The sequence below is a fragment of the Hetaerina americana genome, unplaced genomic scaffold (genome assembly GCF_022747635.1).
Source record: "Hetaerina americana unplaced genomic scaffold, ioHetAmer1.1.p SCAF_23, whole genome shotgun sequence".
Taxonomy (NCBI): domain Eukaryota; kingdom Metazoa; phylum Arthropoda; class Insecta; order Odonata; family Calopterygidae; genus Hetaerina; species Hetaerina americana.
In genome coordinates, this window is record NW_027286797.1 from 4,157,417 (window position 1) to 4,179,514 (window position 22,098).

The 22,098-nt window shown below is 36.0% G+C and overlaps 2 protein-coding genes across 5 annotated transcripts in view; one reads left to right on the forward strand and one right to left on the reverse strand.

Moving 5' to 3' along the window:
• Nucleotides 1-12,479, reverse strand: part of LOC139689423 (SERPINE1 mRNA-binding protein 1-like) — a 50,152-nt gene extending 37,673 nt beyond the window's left edge. For 3 of the 4 annotated variants that reach the window (XM_071586541.1, XM_071586543.1, XM_071586540.1), the window contains exons 1-3: nucleotides 12,149-12,479; nucleotides 5,055-5,084; nucleotides 1,254-1,374 (exon numbers count right to left, since the gene is read on the reverse strand). In XM_071586541.1, the coding sequence (XP_071442642.1) occupies nucleotides 1,254-1,374; nucleotides 5,055-5,084; nucleotides 12,149-12,389 (392 nt within the window). In that variant the 5' untranslated portion in view covers nucleotides 12,390-12,479. The remainder of the gene's footprint in view (nucleotides 1-1,253; nucleotides 1,375-5,054; nucleotides 5,085-12,148) is intronic. The other variant, XM_071586542.1, reaches the window with a different exon arrangement.
• A 594-nt stretch (nucleotides 12,480-13,073) lies between these two features.
• LOC139689435 (zinc finger protein 367-like) lies at nucleotides 13,074-21,575 on the forward strand. The gene is made up of 4 exons (XM_071586558.1): nucleotides 13,074-13,327; nucleotides 14,623-14,743; nucleotides 14,832-14,972; nucleotides 20,777-21,575. Exons 1-4 carry the CDS (start codon nucleotides 13,096-13,098, stop codon nucleotides 21,573-21,575), a joined length of 1,293 nt encoding a protein of 430 aa, XP_071442659.1. The 5' UTR covers nucleotides 13,074-13,095.
• The last annotated feature ends 523 nt before the right edge of the window (nucleotides 21,576-22,098 follow it).

The window sequence follows — 22,098 nt, forward strand, 5'->3', positions numbered from 1 at the left end:
CACATAAAGGTTTTTTATTCATATCTGCATTTACTAAACACACCTTTCACTTCCCCTATTCTTATATCATCATCTTAGCAGGAGGTGGGCCAAAACACCAATTAAGTACCTTGTTTCCATGTTCCCAAGTGCGATTCATGACATTAGTTAAAATGTAATACTGTATGTCTTAATGTACAGTTTAATAAAGTTGGAGAAATGCAGGGTAAGGTATACCAAGCTACTAGGATATTAGATTGAAAAATAAAGCAATCCAACCAAAATAATATTTCTATTTTTAAGCACCTATTGAATGCCAGATGCTTTTGTTAAATTATATATATTCGTTTCATAAAATTATTTTAAAATTAATTATTAGTTTATTTGACCTTTTTCTTAAAATTTCATGGGCCAAAAACAATATTTTATGCTGGAATGATCACTATGTTGGGCACCTTCGTCATGCATGTCCTTTTCAATTATTCAGCTTGTGTATAACAACTTTTGAAACTAGAACAAACAACAATTTGCTGCTTTGTCATCTTTCTATTTACTTTTTATTTTAACCAATTTTCCATAGTTGCTTTCTAGTATACTCTTCTTAATAAACAATGAATAGCAGAAATACAAGCTCAGGAACGACCGTGCTCATTTTGAAGCAGTTGAGTATAACGGCACAATGACAAACAGAACGCAGTCATTAGGTTCATAGCAGACTTGGATGACTTGCCCACAACCCAAGAACTTTTTACATGGCTTTTTCTTGATTGCCATACTCACAGTAGCGTTCTTATTTAATTTCCAATAGGCCTTGATCTGTTTAATTTTAACCAACTGTGACATGAAGTTCATAGCAAAAACCTTTTTAGGCTGGCATCATGCCAGTCAGAACTTCAGCTTCAGCGTGGAGGCCTTAGTCTAGAAATTTTAAAGAAATGAACTTCTATATTATTCCTAATTTCCCGTAAAAAACTAAATGGCTACAATTTAATAATTGTAAATCACATTCATAAAGTTCAATGATGAGGCATGTACATTTGTAAGCAATAAAAAACAGCTCATGCTCATGATAATTACCAATAACCATTTACAACTAAAACAACTTTTTTTGAAAAAATATTCGGAGAACCACAACAAAAAAAATTCAGGTTACGATACATTTTATCAGCATATGAATCAAAGGGAAAAAAAATTTTGGCCAAGTAAGAAGACTTGGACAACACGCTTAGAATGCTAATTAAACATGCTTGGAACTGACACGAAACAAGTATTACCCTAATTCCACAGGAGCTGGCCTTTCCTCACGGTTGCGCCTGTTATTTCTCTCCTCCCGAGACTCACCAGATGGCTTCGAAATGCGATCGTTGGCAGGACGTGAAACTTTTGGCTTTGATTCTGTAACAAATCCAAACAAAAGAATTCCGTTCAACTCTATTCATGATCATACTGGAACTTATTAGAAATGCAATCTAAGGCATCATGCAAATATCAGTGGCACAGGAAGTTATGTCCATGCACTAAGCCTGGTGAAACAAAGACAAGACAAGCTGAAAGAGCCCAAGGCACAGTGATAAGGTTTCAACTTCAGTTAGGAGGGCTTCATGGAATAGGACACAATCGACACACCAGTTAGTAGCATTGCTTCAATAAAATTATTTCCACATGAAATAGATACACCAAACAATGTAGGTAATGATGGAATTTATCAGTAGAAATGGTAGGATGCTCACATCAGAGAGAGTAGCTGTAGCTCAACAAGACACATGGCATGGAGCACTATTATTGTAGGAATTTCCTAAAAAGTTCCAATCGTCCATAGCATTATAATGATACATAAAAAGACGCAAGGTGCATTAAATCAGCCAAAGGAGAAATCAAAAGGCTCCATTAATATTTTTCACAAGCACACAAATCCTGACCAATGCGAGTCTTTCGGAGCCCTGTTCCCCGTTTAAAAATAAGGATATACTTTAACTTACTTTCTTTTCATTAGATTATCAAATCATTTGCATCATTCAGATTAACCATTGGATATCAGTGGAATGCATATCAATTTGCTGTACATTTGCTTTGCTCTAAATGTGGGAATTAACGAACATTTACAATCCATATGTTACAACCCTTGTAACAAGTTGCTTTCATCATCGATACAGCATGCAACAATTATGATATCCCTACAAAATCCCCCAATGCATACCAATTTGAGGTATGCTCAAAGAGATAATTGGCCAAGGCATGGAAACAGAACTCATAAACTATACTATACTACTTAACTATAAAGTAATACTCATGCAGTTTTTAGACAGAATTATGTCATCACACCCAGAACTCCTTTACATTTAAGAACAATTCCATCTTTCAGTGAAATACCCTCAAAGAAAATCACCTGATGCAGCACAGCCCCTCTCTTCTTTAAAATGACTAGATTAAAATTTTTCCAAACAAACGCATAGCAAACTAACTGGCACATTACATAAGCCCATTCCAAAAACATTATCACCAGGAAGAAAATATTTTCCCTAGTCACACTGACAATTCTCCAGTGAAGGAAGATGCAATTAGGGCCTATGGAAGGAAAGAAAAAATTGAGCGGCAGATCTCAAGGTGGTTTGCATCCACTGCTCTCTTCCAGTGAATGGAGGAGAGATGAAATGGCAAATTACTTACCTTCTACAATTTGTGCACGATAAAGAAATCTGTTAACTAATCCCCCCCCCAGGACAAATTTAGTTCATGAAAATGTACTATAGAATGTACTAGCTGAAACCTGGCAGAAAAATTTATAATATAATATATTACGAGAATCTATTTGCTCATGCACTCTTCATATTACGGCAACAACAGATGTATCATTGGAAAGGATATTTAATTTTCTAAATATTTCACAGAGTATACTTTTCCATTTCACGGAAATCATAAAGGAGAGATGGCAAAATTATTTTCAATTGAAGGAATTTCTGCTTCTCCAAATAACGATGACCTTTAATTGAAAATTTACTGGCTTGAGGAACAAAATAAATTCAATCATACCTATGACGATGTTTATGGAAACCTAACACTTTTACTGCCTATCGATATTTTCTATTCAATTTGTGTTACTGTAAACGGAAGCCCGGAGCTTCAAACCCAGGCCCATGTCCCCTCCTATCTCCACCAATTAGAAAAATTATTCAGTTGCGTTTCACCGATTTTAGCCAATTTGCTAAGATGGAAAACTTCCACCTTTCCCATGTTAAGTAGACAATTTTTTGCCCCCATTTGATAGAATCAGCTGTACTGATTCAGCAGCAGAATATAAGTCTATGAACAAACATATGAAGATAGAATACTTCTTCAATTAAGTTAGCCATCATTCATCATAGGTAGTGTGTATAACTTCTCCTAAGATATGCCTTTTCACACAAATGATTCAACTGGCTCAGAAGAGTTTACAACATTTAAGTGAAACCAGAAATTTTTTTCAGACGTTCAGAAGAGTAAATGACGACAACGAAATAATATTTTTTCTGTTGACCTACACCTATGATGAACTGAGCTACCTGGATGCTATTGATTGTATGAGGTTATTTTATTTTTAGCCAACTGGAAGAATTTAACTCCTGAAAGGATGTAAGCACCAAACTGAATTGATATCTGAAATCTCTTAACGTCACCCATGATGACAAAAACATAGACAGAGGAGTTTGTCTTCCGGATGGCTATTGGATAAAATGCTTCCCTATAACATCATGCAATTATTAAATGTCCCTGAAAAATGCTAAAACTTCCAAAAATGCTGAAAATTTTCCTGGCGCTGACAAATTACATACATTTCCTAGTAAATAGTCGCCACACTGTAGATTACAGGTGAAGCATGCAGAAAATAGATTGTAAAAATAGTGATAATATTAATAAGCATACAAAAAAATAAAAAAAAACTGGTGGCAATCAATAAATGAAACATGTTCAAAATCATTTGAAATCATTCATGCAAGTAATGGTATTCGCAAGCTTAAGTCATAATTCTTATTTGTGAATACAAACTCAATAATAACAAAATTTATCTTACCGGAGAGAATTCTACAACCAATAATGCAAGATGTAAGTTTTAAGTGCAGGAAAAGTACAGGGTTCGTCCGGAAAATAAGTGTACTGATTTTTTCCCGCCGCTCGAGGCGCGCCCAGCACCGCTCTGACGGGCTGCGATTGGAGGGGGGTATGTTGGCAAGCGACGCTGAAAAAGGCAGTCGGCTCTGAGCTGTGGTGTAGTGAGGAGCTCTGTTAACGCGAACCTCCACGCTCGACCCACGTCACGGAACGCGATGCCGAAGTTTTTGGAGCAGCGTTATTCCATCAAATTTGCGGTAAAGCTTGGGAAATCGTCTACCGAAACTGTCGGTATGATTAACCAGGCTTACAGGGAGTCAGCCATGTCCAGAAACATTATCTTTCGGTGGCACAAGATGTTCGTGGAGGGCAGAGAAGAGGTCGACGACGAGTCTTCGAGAGGTTCCCGATGATGCCTTCGCGGGAGCGTTCCAGGAATGGGAACGCCGCTGGAACAAGTGTATCGACTCACAAGGGTCCTATTTTGAGGAATATTAGCTTAAGATATGTAAAAGTGTAATAAATTTTTTTTCCTGAGCTCAGTACACTTATTTTCCGGACGAACCCTGTATATTGAATGATAAAAATAAAAAAATGTCTCAAATAAAACTTAAGCTTAAAACAAATATTTATAAGTAAAAATAACTTCTATGCTCCCAGAAGAGATTTTTTACCAATAAACACTATGATCAATTAAGTGGCTTCCACTAAAAAAGTCATTTTTCAGGGAGTTATCAAAACACTATTTAATAATATGCATATACCCCAATATCTATTCACACTTAATTTTCCCAACTACCAATATTATTTAAAACCATTTTGAATTCCATCTAATGTTTAGCAACCCCAATGGTCAGAGCTTGGACTTGTTTCAGAAAAATAAACCTCTTAACATGTTTAATGATATTCTATTAGCATTCATGCTCTCTTCCAACTATCACCATGCCAACTTCACAGGCAATTCACAGCCATGGACTACTACCACTCACCAGATTTAATTACTGTTGAAGTTCGTGATTCTGAAATGTAATTTAAAGAAAATTTAGCAGGGGCAACAAAGGAAATGTAGCAAGGCACTAAATTATCTTGGACAATACTAAACTTTGCATTCTTTTTAACACTGCAGATAAAACATTCTGAAATCTAAAACAAGACATTTAATATTGAATATCTGAACTGTAAGAAGAATGTCAAAATTCTCTACAAAAAAATCAGAAAAGCATATAAGGACCACTACTAATGTGTATGAAGAAGCAGCCTCCAGAAAATTCTCAATCAATGTAGACATATTTCAGGTAATAACTATACTAAGGTAAACAACGAAGGGTAGCCTCATCATTAGGGAGAAAACAATTCCTACAGGAACAAATTTTAATTTCATAATCAACATCACACACCAGAAAAATCATACGACAAAATAAAACAAAATGTAACAACAATTTATAATATTCCTATGAAATATGCATATCCCTCTTAAAAAGGCACAAAAAACACTCAAATGTTGTAATGAGTAACCCAAAACTAATGCATACTTCAGACATCCCATCTAAGATTGTGCAATTTTCTGAATATCTTAATACCACATCATATTTCAAATAATTCGCAGTACTGATATAATGAAAGATAATCTTGAATAGGACTTAAATGCCTTGAAATAATAACTTAAAAACGGATTTATTCATTTTATTGCCTCCAAACTGAGAACTGACCACAGCTATGATTATTAACTAATTTCAAAAGCATCAAAATATTTTCTAGGACGCCTTGGACTTTCTGGAATCCAAACTCACACAAGAAATATATTTTGTAATCACAAGACCAAACATTCATAAAATTAACTTTCATAGTTCTCATTAAGACTGATGAAATAAAATGCAATACAATTATTATATAAAAGTTTCTATATTTACTATCAATATTATACATACACAGATGCATTCAAAACCAACTACGGGAATGGTTATGCTTTGCTGAAAATGCAGAATAAATAAAGGAATTCTAGTTTATACTGAAGATTAGCCTATATTGAAAATAAGGACATTCAATTGGTTATCTAAAAAATCTAACATCTATCTATTGAATTTCTTTCATGACATTGATTTCTACTCATGAACATACTATCCAAATAGCTTTAGTCAAATTATATGCATACTGTAAAATTTAAATTAGTGGTTACAAATTTTGACATCAGAAGCTGTCAAATTCACCCAGAAGTGTCTCATTTTTCTGCATAACTGAGTATAAGAATTTCATTATACATACTATTAAAACCAATATATGAAAAAAGAAGAAATGGAAGCAAAATTTTCTGTCACTTTCAAAACCATAATGTACAGTAGAAGCCTGATGTTACATGCAAGGCAAATAATGAGAATCCTGATAAAATAAGTAACTGCACGATGCAATCTTGCCCTATGATTTACATGTAAAATAAATCGACAGTAAGAAGGCAAATGCATAGCACCCAAAATCTAATAAAATTTAGGTAATTCATTTTGCCATTGCCCATATCATGTTGCATAGAAAACCATCATCTGTAATATCCTTCAATATTTCTGCAAGATGAGCAAATTATACATGCTTTTATTTTTCTCCCGAGTGTGGTATAAATTAGATATGCCTCAGCACAATGCTGCCCAAGCATTTCATTACACTACTAAGATTTACAACAGAAGACTAGTACAATTTTCTAAAGCCAATCTCTTGTTTATGAAATGAAAACCTGATGACTATGTATGTAGTTGGATGTATGTAGCCTCCTATTCACCATACAGTCAATTCAAGTCTTAAAAATTAACTGTACTAAAAAATTTGTATTACGAGAAACCACTACTAAAAGAACTGTCTGCAGAGTCAAGTCCATGAATATAAGAAACTTAATAAATTCCCATTGTGTAAAGAAATTTCATTTAATATCACCAGACATTTACAGAGCAGCCATTTATCATGTATATGTGCAAAATAAAGATAGGCTCTCTCAAAATATAACTTTTAACTTAATTAACTTTTTAAATCTATTTCTGTGCATGCATGACAACCAAGTCAGCTTGATTAACAGCACTAATACACCTTCAATGCAAACACATGAACCATAGTTTTTAGCTTTCCACAGATTATCTATCATATTGTAATTTTAAAAATTCATCCCAGTAGTCATTCATTTTTAATTTAAATTAAGGAAAAACAGAATTCATTTCCCCCTACGTGGTATTTTCAAAGAAATAATTCTCCAAAATGCAAGATTTCTCCTTATCAATTCCAAGTTCTTACTCATTCCCGATTTTCACAGTCACCCTGGTATAGATAAACGAGTGCTGTACTTCAGTAATCAACATAAAACATAATTTTCTAGGATATTTAATGCAATCCTATAAACATACATGCGGTCAATTAAAATTAAGAATGAATTAAAAGTACTATATCACTATCATGGACCCTTGGGGACATAAAAATTCGTATTGAACAAAAAGTCAGAACGATTTTAAAAATAACAATCTTGTTTGCATTAATATTTTGAGGGAAAGGGATTTTACTGAAGATGACTCAATATTTTTACTTCAAAGGAAGATTGTCTGCACTTGGCATTAAAACCAAGAAAAATTCCTTTCATTTCAATGGTTGAGCCAATGGTTAAGAAGCTGGAGGACGAAAGGTGAAAGTTAATTCTCCATTTTAAGTTCATATTTATCTGCCAATTGTAAACTCTACAGACAATTCCTTTATAATTGTCAGTATTTCAACCTTATGACAGCAGCCTTCAATCCATGCTCACAAGTTAATTTGTTCAAAGCTTCTCTGTTTAACAACTTTCTCAACTTGTCCTATGCCCTTGTCTCTAGGTTTTACTTTTGAGTTTTCCCTTCAATTATGATATTTCTACATGATAAGTGCATTGATGACTACAATTTAATTTTTGGCAATCATTGAATTAAAATAAGATGCCTCTCTCATTCAACTTTTAACCAGTCCTGTAAAGTGATTCTTTTTAAGTAACTAAATTATGCACCGAGATATATCTGTAACTTACATCCGTGAATCACCAGCTACTTGAACATAATGGAAAAGAGTGAATTTGTTGTCCTATAACAGAATATATGAATAACATATATACGTCATAACAAACCAAGGCTTTTAAGGTGCTTACAAATACCACTATAAAAACTCTCCCTTCTTTAAAATAAAAACCTTAAAATGTTGGCCAACTCCATTGCTTTAATTCATATTGCTTGCATTTTGAATTAAATCTAACATCGAAGATGGTAACATAAAATGTTTTGACCATATCTGTAAGTTAGTGGAAACACAATAAAACATGTACTCAAACTAACCTTTTTCTATTAAAACAACAGGTCAATTCATTGAGTAAATTGCTTAGTATTGTTATCCATACCATCTTATGTAAATTATACATATTAACTCTAAAAAATTCAAATGGTGTACTTACTTCCGACAGTATATTTGCCCACAAACATTTCAATTAATTATGAAGACTAGTAGATATGCATAAAAGTTTCAGATACATATTCAATTGGAAATCATTACCTGCTTTCCTAAAAAAAATTACGTTGGAGAACATCTCTGGGGCCAATAAGCTATGAAGAAAATAAGCAAATACTATGATAGAGCCCCCCCTTACCAGATCAAGTTTAAGAACTATAACCAGAAAATATATTTGGGAATATCAAGCAACATTACAAAATTTTGCGAGAAACTGAATCCTGAACACATTGCAATCCATAATTTGAGAACCTGTAATTTTTATATTGAAATCTGTAACAATATGAAGTTTATGGCACATCAACTTCATTTATAGCAGTCAATGGACATTTCCATTTTTAGGGACCCATTTGCAGTAACCAAAGGACAACAGTTTAAGTTCATTACTTCTGGTACAAGCTGCATTAAGAATGCAGCTTGTAACAGGGAATACCACAAGAAATTTGACACAGTGAAGTAATGAAAGTTGAGACACCATCATTTATATGGTAGCTCACGTACAGATCCAAAGATCATAGTAAAATACTTGAAATTGCAACAAATGGATGCCAAATCACTATTGCTAATCTGTTTTTCTCAATTCCTGGGTGAGGAACCCCTAGTTTGATGTGGTGACCGATTGTTTTGACTTCGAAATTTTTAGATTTCCATTTGGAGCAGACATTGTGTAGAATTCTATCTTACCACAACACTTTGTAAAACCTAAGCAATATGGCAACACATGGCCGATTCGCAGGTTAAGCTTAATATCACACCAGCAGAGACAGCCAGGTGATATGTTTGCCCTGTCTAGCAAACCGAAAACTTGGGTCCAATGCAAGGGTGTTACAATAAGTTAAAAGAGAGGCTTGGAAGTACAAGGTTTTATCAACCACTATTATTACATGACGTGTACGTCCACAGATGATGATGTGCAGCATCGAAGCCCATCGAATCATGTGAAATATTAAATCTTTATTTAGAAGAGCCAAGTTTCTTTTTCTACCCTAATATCCACAATTACTGGATAAAATCCAAACTTAGAATGACCAAGTTAACCTAATAAAATTTATAAAATGTTTAAAGACAACAAAACCCTTGCCAAATGAATTGTAATTAAATAAACAAAAGAGAAATACTATACAGAGCATGAGCAAGCAATCATAACTGTGCCTTCTTAGCCACTTCTATGCAGACGTATTACTGCTATATTAATCTAAACCGGCAGTGCCAGTCACAATGTTGCCCTAGAATCGCCGGCTCCTGACCATAACTAGAATAACCACATCATGTATCATATGCCACTATGACCAAAATTTAATCCACAAGATTTGATTGCACTAATATACCCCACACGACTAATCTGCCACATCTAATCTCAAATGCATCTGCAAACACACAGCTGAATGTTAAAATATTTATCAGATGAATAGGTATAATGTAACTAACACTCCCTAGATTGCACTAACACACATCCAATGTACTAACACTTTTTAAGCAACCTATACCTCTAGGGAGCAACTTTATCGATAATACTCCTACTGATTCTGATGTCCGGAAAAAATTTGCCAAACAGAAATACTCTTCATGCAAATAACCATTATTCCAAAAAATACTAGCATTAAATTAAAAGAGAAGAATAACTGCTTGAGGTCCAAAACCTATCACAAAATGTGATGAGTAATCACATATACAAGTAGAGAATGCTGAAATCAGAAATCATGATAAAAATTATATATGAATGGGTGTACCACATAATCATCTACCACCCAAATCAGCAAGTGCAGAGGGCATGCCTGTGAATCTACACCCTATAACACTTGTACTTAATGAAGAGTAAGTTTATTTCAATAATCTAACCTAACCTAAAAACATTAAAAAAATTAGCGAATGACAAATTGTAGTGGGCTACAATCATTCTGATGTCATCAGTAACCCATAGTATGCCAGAAACATTTAATAAGTATATTTTAAAATATACTGGACATAACAATATTTTAGAAATCCTATAAAAACCCACAGCCATGAGAGTCGCTCCCATTTCTGAAGCACCCATCAACCTAATCATAAATGTTAACAACCCAAAAGACAATCAGAGTACATTATTTCATCTTTCTGTTAGCCAAGCCTTCCAACGGATTGCATAGAAATAGGCAATTATTCAGGCATGGCTTGAAACTCCTTCGGCCTCCTTTAATTAAACTGACTTAAAAAAAATATATACAACAAAATGACATCATGATTGCATCAGCTGTAGTAGGCTGAGAAAACTATAATAAGAAACATAGGGATCACAAAAAATCATTAAAATTTTTATTTTAATGATTTTTTGGGTTAAATGGTTGGTAGGAGCAATGCTATAAATACAAAACATAGTTAGCCTCAACTTTAAGTATGATGGAAAGTGGGATACACATGGCCACCGTTACCTTATGAGGGCCGCGAACTGCGAAGTGGGCATTATTGATGTTGTACTTATGATAATTTACCATGACCACGGCATTATGGTAATATAGAAGACTATACATTCAAAACAAACATCAACGGCTATAAATAATAAAAATATCAACCATGCGGCTCTTGCCTCCCTTCGGCCGTCTAAGAGGTTCTAAAAATCACCAGAGCAAAACAAATGCGAACGCTTCGGATATGAAAGTGGATGGAAATTTTTCAACTAAGTACAGATAATGTGAGACGTTGTAATTACTTATATATTATAACGAAGTTGCAAATAATTGATTGCCGCTGCACGTATACTGATTGTTTTACTAGTAGTAAACATGTACAAGAATCGACACAATACTCACTTTCCCTAGCAAATAACAAACCCAATCATAAAAAAATGCTATCAAAATTATATTCCTTATCTCATGAACTGGTAATGACCTCAGGAGAAACATGAAGACGTTTGCTTAGATTCTACACAGCACGTGGTTCACACAAATAATGGCGAACTGGTAACAAAGGGCCCAAAAAACGCACAAAATAGTTCCTCGAGGTTACAAAAATTAGCTGTATACTTATCTCTAGACCGTCACGATATGTAATAGAAACATTGCATAGTGAACACAACGTAGAAACCAAAATCCAACCTTGTCGGAATGTGCCTTACAGTATTACTTCATCGAAAACACACAAGGAATGCTTACAATTATAAAATATCCAAAGTTTCCATCACAATGACACACCAAACGAAATCAACAAATATGAAAACGCAATAACTAATGAATCCAAAGTATGCAACGCTTGCGGAGTCGAGACATAAAGAACACCGTGCACCTTGGCACGGATTAACAGATACCATTACAGCACTGATTAAATGAAATTGATTGACATTACTCAAAAAGACTGCGCAAAATTTACAGCACCACATTGGGTGACCAAAGACGATAACCATGTTTTTCTCAACGCCAGGATATGTATATCGCATTATTACAACGACGCGATTGGATAATTACCACTGGAAACATAACATATAGGGACCTGTGCCCAGAATTAAACTCAGGAATACAATGCCAATCCTCGTATAATCAGCTGCGTTAAAGCCGCACGACAAACATTTGAAAATAAATGTTGCGAATAAACTGATTTATATCAATTTTCATACCTTCTTTGACTTTCAGATAATCCGTTGACTTAATGTTCATTGCCTCCTTAATTCCTTTCCTGACGGTCTGAACGGGTTTACCAGGTACCTCATTTTTCCCTCTATTTTCTTTCTCGTTCAATTTGGTTTTCTTCTTCGCCTCCTTCTCTTGCTCTTGTGCTTTTAAAATTTCAAGAGGGTCCTCCTCAGAAAGGAATAACTCGTAACGATTTCGGGTGCCTATACCGTATGAATTTTCCATTTTTTAGTTAACCCTCCGAATACAGAGGATGATTAGCGATTTAGCTTAAAAGAAACTACCGTGTAGTACACATTCAATATGGCGACACAAGTCAACACGAGGTATGTTAAAGAGCTGTTTAGGGGGCGCCTCAAGTACAAATTCTTGAAATAAAATTATATATATTATAATAATTTTAAAAATATTTATTTCATTTAAAATACTTATTAAAAAGCTGAATTAAAGTGATATTTCAATAATTTAGAGATTTAGAAGTTTTATATAAGATTTGCGAAAAAGCTCATCAGGAAGTCATCATTTGGCGGGAACTATCACATATTAGATACAATGTAAGCATTTGTTACCATCAGTTAGATGTTGGAAAAGGCAAAGGTGTGAATTTGTGTAATATCTCAACAATATGTGTTGGGACAAACCGCCAATAAAAGCTTTTCTAGGAAATTGTAATGAATGTAATCGCCAGACGGATGCACAGCTTCATTGCCAATGTCAATGAATGGCCAATGGGGAACCTTCTAAGAGGGCGGGCTTATTTGTAAATATTTCTTGGCGGTAACATTGCTGGGAGTGCACCATCGGGGTGAGAGTCATGGCTAGTGCTCAGAGCTTCATGATTGCATATAACACTCCGAAACGTGAAAAAGCAAGAGAAGATTCGAGTGGAAATGTTTCTGATAGCTCATATGATTATGACTGTAGAGTGCAAATGTGGAATTGGTCCGAAGAAAGTCGAAAAGTGGATTTTAGCCCTGCCAGTTGTTGTAGTTCACCAGAAGTATCATCTAAACAGGAGAGCCGGAGAGGAAGACCTCGCGCTGATGCTATTAATACCTTAATTCAAGAAGGATCTACATCACCCAGTGCCATTAAGTGTCGTTTTTGCAACAGAGTGTTTCCTCGTGATAAATCTTTACAAGCTCATCTGAGAACCCACACAGGTGTGTTACTATGCTTAAAGGGGCATTTAATATCCCGCCATTTTTTAATGTCGTGGACTTGGTTGCCGACTGTATCTCTAGTAGCCATGAGTGCTAGTTTAATAATAGTCAATGGCTCCCCAAATCGAATATCTTTTGGTAGCTTAAGTAATAAGCCTTTTGAATGAAGTATTAAGTTATTTACCTTTGACCCCGCGACATTCTTTCACTGCGGCAATGTTATCAAGTTCAACTTAGGGTCATTGTTAGTTAAACTTGGATGCTTAGAATGTTTTCTGTTACGGAAAATCAGTTGCGCGAAAGATTAAATGTTCTTGCTTGTGTTTTGGTGTTATTTCATCATTCTGTAGTAAATACCTATCATCTTGCTGCTGCTACGTTACCCTCACTCACGACCTATCCTGGGTGAAACATGCGGGGAACGTGTGGACGAGCTAACGAAAAATTAGTATTTATTTGAAGAGTATTGGAGAAATATGATGAAATGGTTTTAGAGAAATGTTATCTTTCACTATTTAGGCTTCATGTTCTAGGATATGGGATCCTCATGAAGTTACTTTGCCCGCCGAATCGGATCGCATGCAGCGTAGAGTAGCTAGGCTTTAGTTTTTTAGTAACCTAAAGCCACTGCTAGGATGTATTCAGGAGGTGATAACACACCATCTGCATCTACATAATGCCCCGCAAGCCGCAGCGAGGGCGTGAGGCGGGGGGTGTTGGCCACCACCCGTTGGGCCCTTGACTCAAAGCTTGATTTGTAAAATGTTGATGTGACAAACTGAGTAGCGCATGCAAATTATTACATCAGCTAGGTTGGGAATAATTCTTGGAGCGACAGTTAAAAACTACCGTTTAAATCTCTGGCATGAATTATGTGATGTCTCCTAAGCAACAATGCTGGAAATGTATTATGTTGTTGAAAAGATAGATTTTAGATGTGTTTTTCCATCAAACGAAAGGGATTAGAATGAAACGACCGCACTAGAAGGGAAATATGTTTTGGGTTAAGGGTAATCTGGTGTGTAATCACACCCTAACGGTGGTTTGCGGGGCACTATGTAAAATAAAGAAAATAATTGTGCCATTAATCAGTATGAGTCTTAATAATTGATGATCAACTACTCCTTGCGGAATTTGGCGGGTTGGTATTTAGATAAACGGAGGTTTGTAGCAGATGGACGATCGCTTATGCAAGATGCTGTTTTTCTCATAAGTTTGTCGTGTTGATTTTACATGCCTTCGTATATTATTTCTGTATAAGTGGACATTGACGATATGAAATGGTGCAATTTCAGGTGAACGACCATACACTTGTGATTATCCCGGTTGTACCAAGGCGTTCACTCAGAGTGGTCAACTTAAGACTCACCAACGGTTGCACACAGGGGAAAAACCATTCTATTGTCCGGAAAAAGGGTAAGTTGCAGATTCTATTTGAAACTAGAGTATTTCATAGACGGTTACACAATCAAAGAGCCCTTGAACTTTACCTTTTCCCTTTCAGTTGTATGAGCAGATTCACTCATGCCAATAGGCATTGTCCAGATCATCCTCATGCTCCGCTGCGACGAAGTAAGGACGTCGTATTGCAACCAGTGGCTTCGAACTCGGACCAGAATAATGACGTTAATCTTTGGCTCGAAAGGTATTATTCACAATGTATTTTTGATCATTAAGGTATTTCCGTCATTGGTTTTGTTCTGATCCTGGGAAATTCACTTGTTGGACTCTTACGGCCACCATGCTTTCCCCCGCAGATTTAACGTAATGATCTCAATTAATTATTCAGCTTCGGAGGAGGTTCTCGTTGGTCAACGAGGAAAACAATCGTCATAGATTGCCTGTGTAGTGGAGCTTAGGTCAAGACATTTTCGAGTGGTTATTATAACTATTGCGTCATTAAGTAATATTACGGGATACACTAAACTTCTCCAAGGAATTAACTAGAGGGTTTGGAACGTCCAATATGAGCCGCCTCCACTTCAGCTGGAATGCATAAAAAACGTTGTTGTTGATGCCGGAAGTGTTTTGGAAGTTATGACCTCGTGGAAATTTTCTTGGATTCTAGGGGAATCTCATTCTATCAAGGGAAATTGGGGAAAGGTTTTCTCTCCCACTGGTATCTTAGGGACTGTAAGGACATGTTTCCATCACACCCTTCAGTCTCTTTTGTAGGAAATGGATGATTGGAGGAGTTAATTTTGGAGATACACAAAGTAATTTACAGCCGTTGTCGTCTACAGTTGTTGTGTTTGTTGAACTTCCTGTTTTTACACTTCTGAGGTGGTAATATATAAGATGTTTTCGGGAAATTTATCGAATTTTTCCCACTTCACACCATTTCTTCCTTTCGTACACTATTGCCTGATAGGTGCATTCCACTCTCCAGGGCATTCCTCAACCTGGCCTTAATGTGTCCGGGGAAGTCTGCAGTCTGAAGTCTGCAGGAAGTCATTCCTCCATCAGGATAAATCAGTGTAGGACCAGGAAATTTGTTCATGGAACTTAAATTTTTAAATTTGTTTCCATAACTTCAAATAACAAAAAATAACGGCGAAAGAAAATCCTCTCTTGTGGCTTCTCAATGTACGACTGCTCCGATCTGAAACTTGCGTGCGTTTTTATGTGATTATGCATGCGGCAGATAATTTAGATGTTGAGGACTTTAAAATGCCTTATTGAGTTTTATTTTTACATTTTAAGCGTATTAACTCTATTTAGTCACATGGTAAACTACGTACAGTTTCTTCTGGAGTGTCTTTTAATATTCTAATATCCCTCTATCTGAATTGACCATTTTCTTTCTGTGTTATGCATGTGTGAAAAATTGATTTTACAGTTCATTATTTCTGCCCAAATCTTTTGAGTAATGTGTGAGTATTAATGTCGGGAATCATATTAAAGAATTCTCTAGAAATTGATGATACCGTAAGAGCAAAGGAACATTGGGTTTGTTTGATTCATCCAAGGTTTTACAATGGGGAGTGGAAATTAATTTCACTCTCTGCTCGGGATTACTCTAATGTCTGATTGGCTGGTTTCTCGTCAATGATAAGGTTGCGCTTATTTTTCCGGAATTGATTTAAAAGCTACTTTTTGTGCTGATGCTATTTTACAAGCCTTATTGTTTAATGGAAAAATGACTTAACACTTCATCTCTCAAATTTTATTTAAATTCGATTTTTCTGTCATAGTAACTTCCTATTCAAAGCTGTAATAAGCTTTGTTATGTACTTATGTAAATATTTTTGTTTCTAAAATGCAAGCCATAAAAATGGGAAAAGTTTAATGAAAATGTTAACAATCTTAATCAATCAGATGTTAAAAGATATCAAAAGCCCCAATGTAGGATTTCACTACTTCAAACAAGGTTATATCCCTCTGTGCAGAAAGTGGGATTTTTAAGGTGAGCCATTCAATTTTTAAAAAATATTTTTGTTGCTTAAGTATCCTGTGCTATTGGAAAATGCTCAAACGGTTGTGTATATGCATTTAACTTCAGCAGTTTTAATGGGATTACAAGAGGAAAGTATAGTAGTAGAAATGGTTGTGTCACCATTTAGTTTTATCTCGATCCCTACTTGAAGTGCTTTGTGGAGGGCACTTTGAGTGAGTACGCCATCCGTCGGATGGGACGTTAAGTTGCGGACCCCTTGGCGCCTTTCGTAAAGAGTAGGTTAATGCCGAAGCCGGGTTTCTCTCCACCCTTCATCCTTTCCTGTCCATCTCCTATGGCGCAAATGACCTCAGTTGTCAGTCGCCTCCCCTTAATACTACTTATACCCATTTAGTTTTAACTGAAATTGAATTGTTATCCTTGCAAACCTGGACTAATAAACCATTAAAATCCTGGCCACCCTGTATAAATAACTTTCTCAAGGATCCTGAGATGAGGTTTCTTGAATAAATTTCTTTGACAAAAGAGACAGAAGTAAATGTTGACTTGAGAGATCTGGTAGTTCTGGTGAATCCTATCATAAAATGTGTGTGTGTATTTTTAACTAAATGGTACAGCACATGCTACTTGGGTTAATTATGGTGGGTTCCCAAGAGAAACAAGTATTTGTGTACATTTATGAAAAATTCCAAAGAAACTGTGGGAGATGCCCCAACTAACTTTTAACGGAGTCATCTCCTAATAAGCATTTCACCCAAAATTTCAGAGTTAAAGAGGATGCCTCGATAGCTTAACTGGCTAAGCACTTGACCAGACATTGAGGGATCTGGGTTCGAATCCCGGTCAAGGGGAATTATTTTTACACTCTGAAATTATTGCATTGAAAGTTTCCTCTCACTGTCCCAATTTCAGTGGCTTAATGAAAAGTTAAGTGTATATCCAGTCATACTTAGTCAAAAAAAGATGCAGAAGACTTGATCTTAGTACCCATTACTTGGTATCTTCCTAAATTTAACTCACGACTTTCTTCTCTCTCATAAACTGTTACAAATATGTATTTACTTATGCAGAGATGATAAAAACAACTTAGATTTACATTTGTTAAGGATTTCATTTTGAGGCACTGTAGTTAACTAAAAATATCTTTTAAATTATGAAAAATTATGAATGGAAGTTACTATCATTGGGAATGTGGACAGTGATTGAAGGAAGGAGTCGGGGAGTGAGATATATCATAGAAGGGCAATACAATAATAGATCTTCATCCTTGGCATGGAAGAGGGATCCGTGACCAAGATGCGGTGAGGGTAGAAAGGGGTTGGAGCTGAATGCTGTGGGATACTTAAAAATGCATTATTCCACTGCTCGAGTTTCAGATGTCGTGGAGAAAATGTTTTCAGTACACAATATGTTGCCTTTCCTCTATTTTCATTCAAAGTTAAAAATAGGTCAAGTTAGAAATGAAAAAGCAACTGTCAAAGGATAATAAAGAAACCGTCATTCATTGTGACCTTGCGTCCCTTCGACAGCCAACTTAGCCGACCATCCATCCCAGACAATCTGCTTCTGGTAAATATACTCTATTCGGCCATCTTGATCAGCCGGGGGTATATATACAGGAAGGGAACTCCTGGTCACAAGCTGGAAAGGTTTGGTTGCTGATATGCCATGCCTCCAGTCTCTGCATGTATTTCTTCTCGGATATGTCATTGTTCAAAGTGTTCCATGAAGGAAAACTGCTCCGAGGATGATCAATTTGTTTACATACTTGAGGAAGGCAAAACTACAATAGATGTGATTCTGTTTTCTCAAATTTTCTTCAGGATTTGAATTCTTGATGTCTTGAGTTGATTGACTGCATTGCGACAACATTTCCATGCAGCTATCTCTTACCATGGGCTATCAACTTATTATTTCAAATTAAATTTCTTGCTTAAAAGCGATAATGTGAAGATAATAATTTTGATACGAAAATTGTCTTTTCATTCCCTCTTACAATCATGACCTTGGATGTTACATCATTATGTACAATTTTCTACCTTGTGCCAAGTGGAAAAATCAAAATCCCATTTTTTTTTAATTTCCCTGTAGTGCACCCAACTATTCAACTAATGAAGCCTGATTGATTTTGGTTCTATGAAATGAAGACAAAATGAAGCTAGCTCCACTAAATTCATTCGTCTTCAATGATAAATCTACTTGTAGCATTTCTATATAATTTTTGTGAACATGTTTTTAGTCACACCTATTTTTATCTTAGCATAAGCAGTGGATGGAAGTAGTTCTCATATTATGTTGTCATTGTGGATGTGTTAATAGATATTTTTGGGGACCAATTTCCTGTGTTCCATTTGAGCGGAACTAAATGGTGATTGTTTCCTTCTTTTATTACCCACAAGTAGCTCGTGTTTCTAAACCCTCCCTGTGAAAATTTGATACTCCTCTCACTATGCCCTGTATCCGCTTTCCTTTGCTTCTTGAATAAATTTACCAGCTATGTCTACCTACCATCGTCACCAAGGATGTCGCCTCTGAGAGCGTTGCTATTCCAGCCACTCCGATATCTGATCTATGTTCGCATGAGAGTAGCCCAGAATCAGAATGTCCTTATTTCCCTGTTGATCCATATGTCATCTGCAAATAATCTGATTCTTGTAAGCATATGAGATTTCAAAATTCTTCTGTGCACCTGTAGCCATATTTTTCATAAATAAGTGGCTATCCTGTCATGGCTTAAAGTAGCAGTCTTCACCCCGTTCTCACCTGATGCCAATTGTAATCCCTATGGTATATGAAATTAACACAAGTTATGGGACCGGGTCCTTTCCATGTGCCACCTGTGAGTTCCCAGGAAGTTCTGGTCCCCAGAAAAACTGTACACGGCCACAGGTCTAGCTTGGGGTGTCCGAGGGTATCACCTGAATTTGAACCTTGTTAGTTCCAGCAGCTCTATATTCTGAAATTCATTGCATCAGGAAGTAGAAAGGAGGGAAAATCCAAATGAGTAAATTTTGGGAAAGGGATCATAATTATGTTGACTTTCTTAGTCTTATTGATGTATTGATGCTGATTCATCCTAATGAGATGAGAAGTATAAAAAATAAAATTAACAATTTGATGCCATATTATTTTGCATCCGTCTTACAAACTCTTCCCATGGTCTACAACTTGAACATGGTGGAGGTGGATGTGTTGCTGACCCTTAGACCTGATAAGGGCAATAATCATTGCTTCTGGTAGGGTCACCCATGCCAGATAGGTCAAAGGGTGGGAGCCAGACGGAAGGTAGTCAATGCAGAGTCTGTTTCTCTCTAAAGGCATTGTACACCAGTGGGGCAGCCATTTTGAATGATGGAGTCACAGTAAAACGACAGCATTGTGCATGCCTCCATTATTTCTCCATTCTTTTTACTTACATACTACTGTTTGTTTGCCTGTATTCGTGTGAAATGTGAATGTTCCATTCGTGGCCATGTTTCAGCATTTCATCACTTGTTGTACAAATTTTACCTGCTTGCATTACCCTGTTCCTTGGATGTGTTGTTGTCTCATAGGCTGCTTCAAAGATGCATATGTCACTTCATTGTTGGTGTTTTAGGGCTTGCCTATTAATGAGGTAACATCTTGAAATGGAGGAGAAAGGCTTTGAATTTAGTAAACTGATATTGGCAAGAACTATGGTTAATTATGATGTGTTTGCTATTTTAAAGAGTAAGTAACAATTTGGTTTCCTTTAATGTAGAGCTTCATTTTATTTAAAATGGACCGCTATATCCTCCCAGATGCAGAAATGGGAAAGCAAATATTATGTTCAAGATTTCGGATCTCCCCTTTCTCATTGACCAACCATATGGTGCATGGATCATTCACTCATATTGTTAAGTTTCCTTTTTATATTCAGGATATTTTGAATTTCTATGCATATATTTGTATTGCTTTCTTTTAATCTGGGAAAATTGCGGATTTCTGAATCCCCAGGGGTATTTGTTTCCCTTTTATGAGAAACATTTGTTTTTATCTGGGGAATAAATTAAGCTTTGTATCTTTTTCAGGCATAAGAAAGATAGAGAAGATAATACATCACCAATTAGAACTGCCGAAAAAAAACCTAAGCAGAGTAAAGAAGGGAATGAAAATGCAGGCTCTCAGTGTGCAGTGAAAAAATTTAAGAGCCGTAAAGGTCTGGCTTGTGATATGGCACAGCAAGAAAATTCTTCTCCGAGGAAAAATCAACTCACTGACAGCACTAATATTCAAGGAATGCGATGGCGATCGCCATGCTCTGCAAAGTCTCAGCAGAGGCCAGAAGTTTTTGTGGAGAACACTCCTGGCCCTTCAAATGAAGTAACTCTCATGACATCATCTACGGATTTAATGAAAATCAGTAGGTATGATGTCTATAAGCAAGAGCAGCCAAAGAAGAGATGGCTTAGAGAAGCATGCAAGGATCTTTCCATATGGGGTGATAAGCAGGAACTGGCTCAGCCTCTAGATTGGTATGAGCGAGACGAAGTACTGAATGATAACTATTATGTTATGTCACCTTCAGATTCTAATGTCCCTAGGCTGACACAAAACTTATCTGAATACGCGAATGAAACAAGTCAGACTAACCAAACAAGGCCTACTGTTTTAATGAGGGCTGGGAAAGAGTGGGAGGATGTTAGTGATGGTCTTGATGATACTTGCTTCTTTAAAACAAGTCCATCATTATATAGCCCTCCAGAAAACAGCCAGGACAAGTGGTTAGGGGCCATGGCATTAATGGAGCTTGCAAAGACAGATGAGATATCTGTGACTGACCCCCAGTGCCCATTGAATTTATCTACACCACGATACACTGAGCTGTAGACTAAAGATTACTTTATACTCACTGAATAATGAATCAACCTCTGATGTTGTCCCTAGTTCTAGTTCATGCGCTGACAACCCTAAAAGTTCTTTTTGCGGGTGATGTTGCAGGAGCACATGGTACAGCATACTTTCCTATAATACTGATTCAACTATGATATCTTGAGACTGGGATTACTATAGTTAATACCATAAAAAGAGAGGGTGCTGAAATGGTAAATCACATTTTTTTCAAACCCAAAAAAGTGGAGCTTCTTTGTAAATATCATCAAATATTGGTCGCAGACTTAATTATGTATATATTAATTAATATGATCAGTTTAATGTACAATTTAAGTTCCAACTTAAAGTGACCTGTACATGCTGGATTTAAAACATTGTGTGACTTCATTTGGAAAATTTGCTTGGCTAGTAATATGTTATAATCAAAGATGAAACTAAATGAAAAGAAGTTCTTCCAACATTGTGTGATGGTTGCTGCTGAGTGTTCTTTGCCAGAGAAACTGTATTTTATGCAGCATAT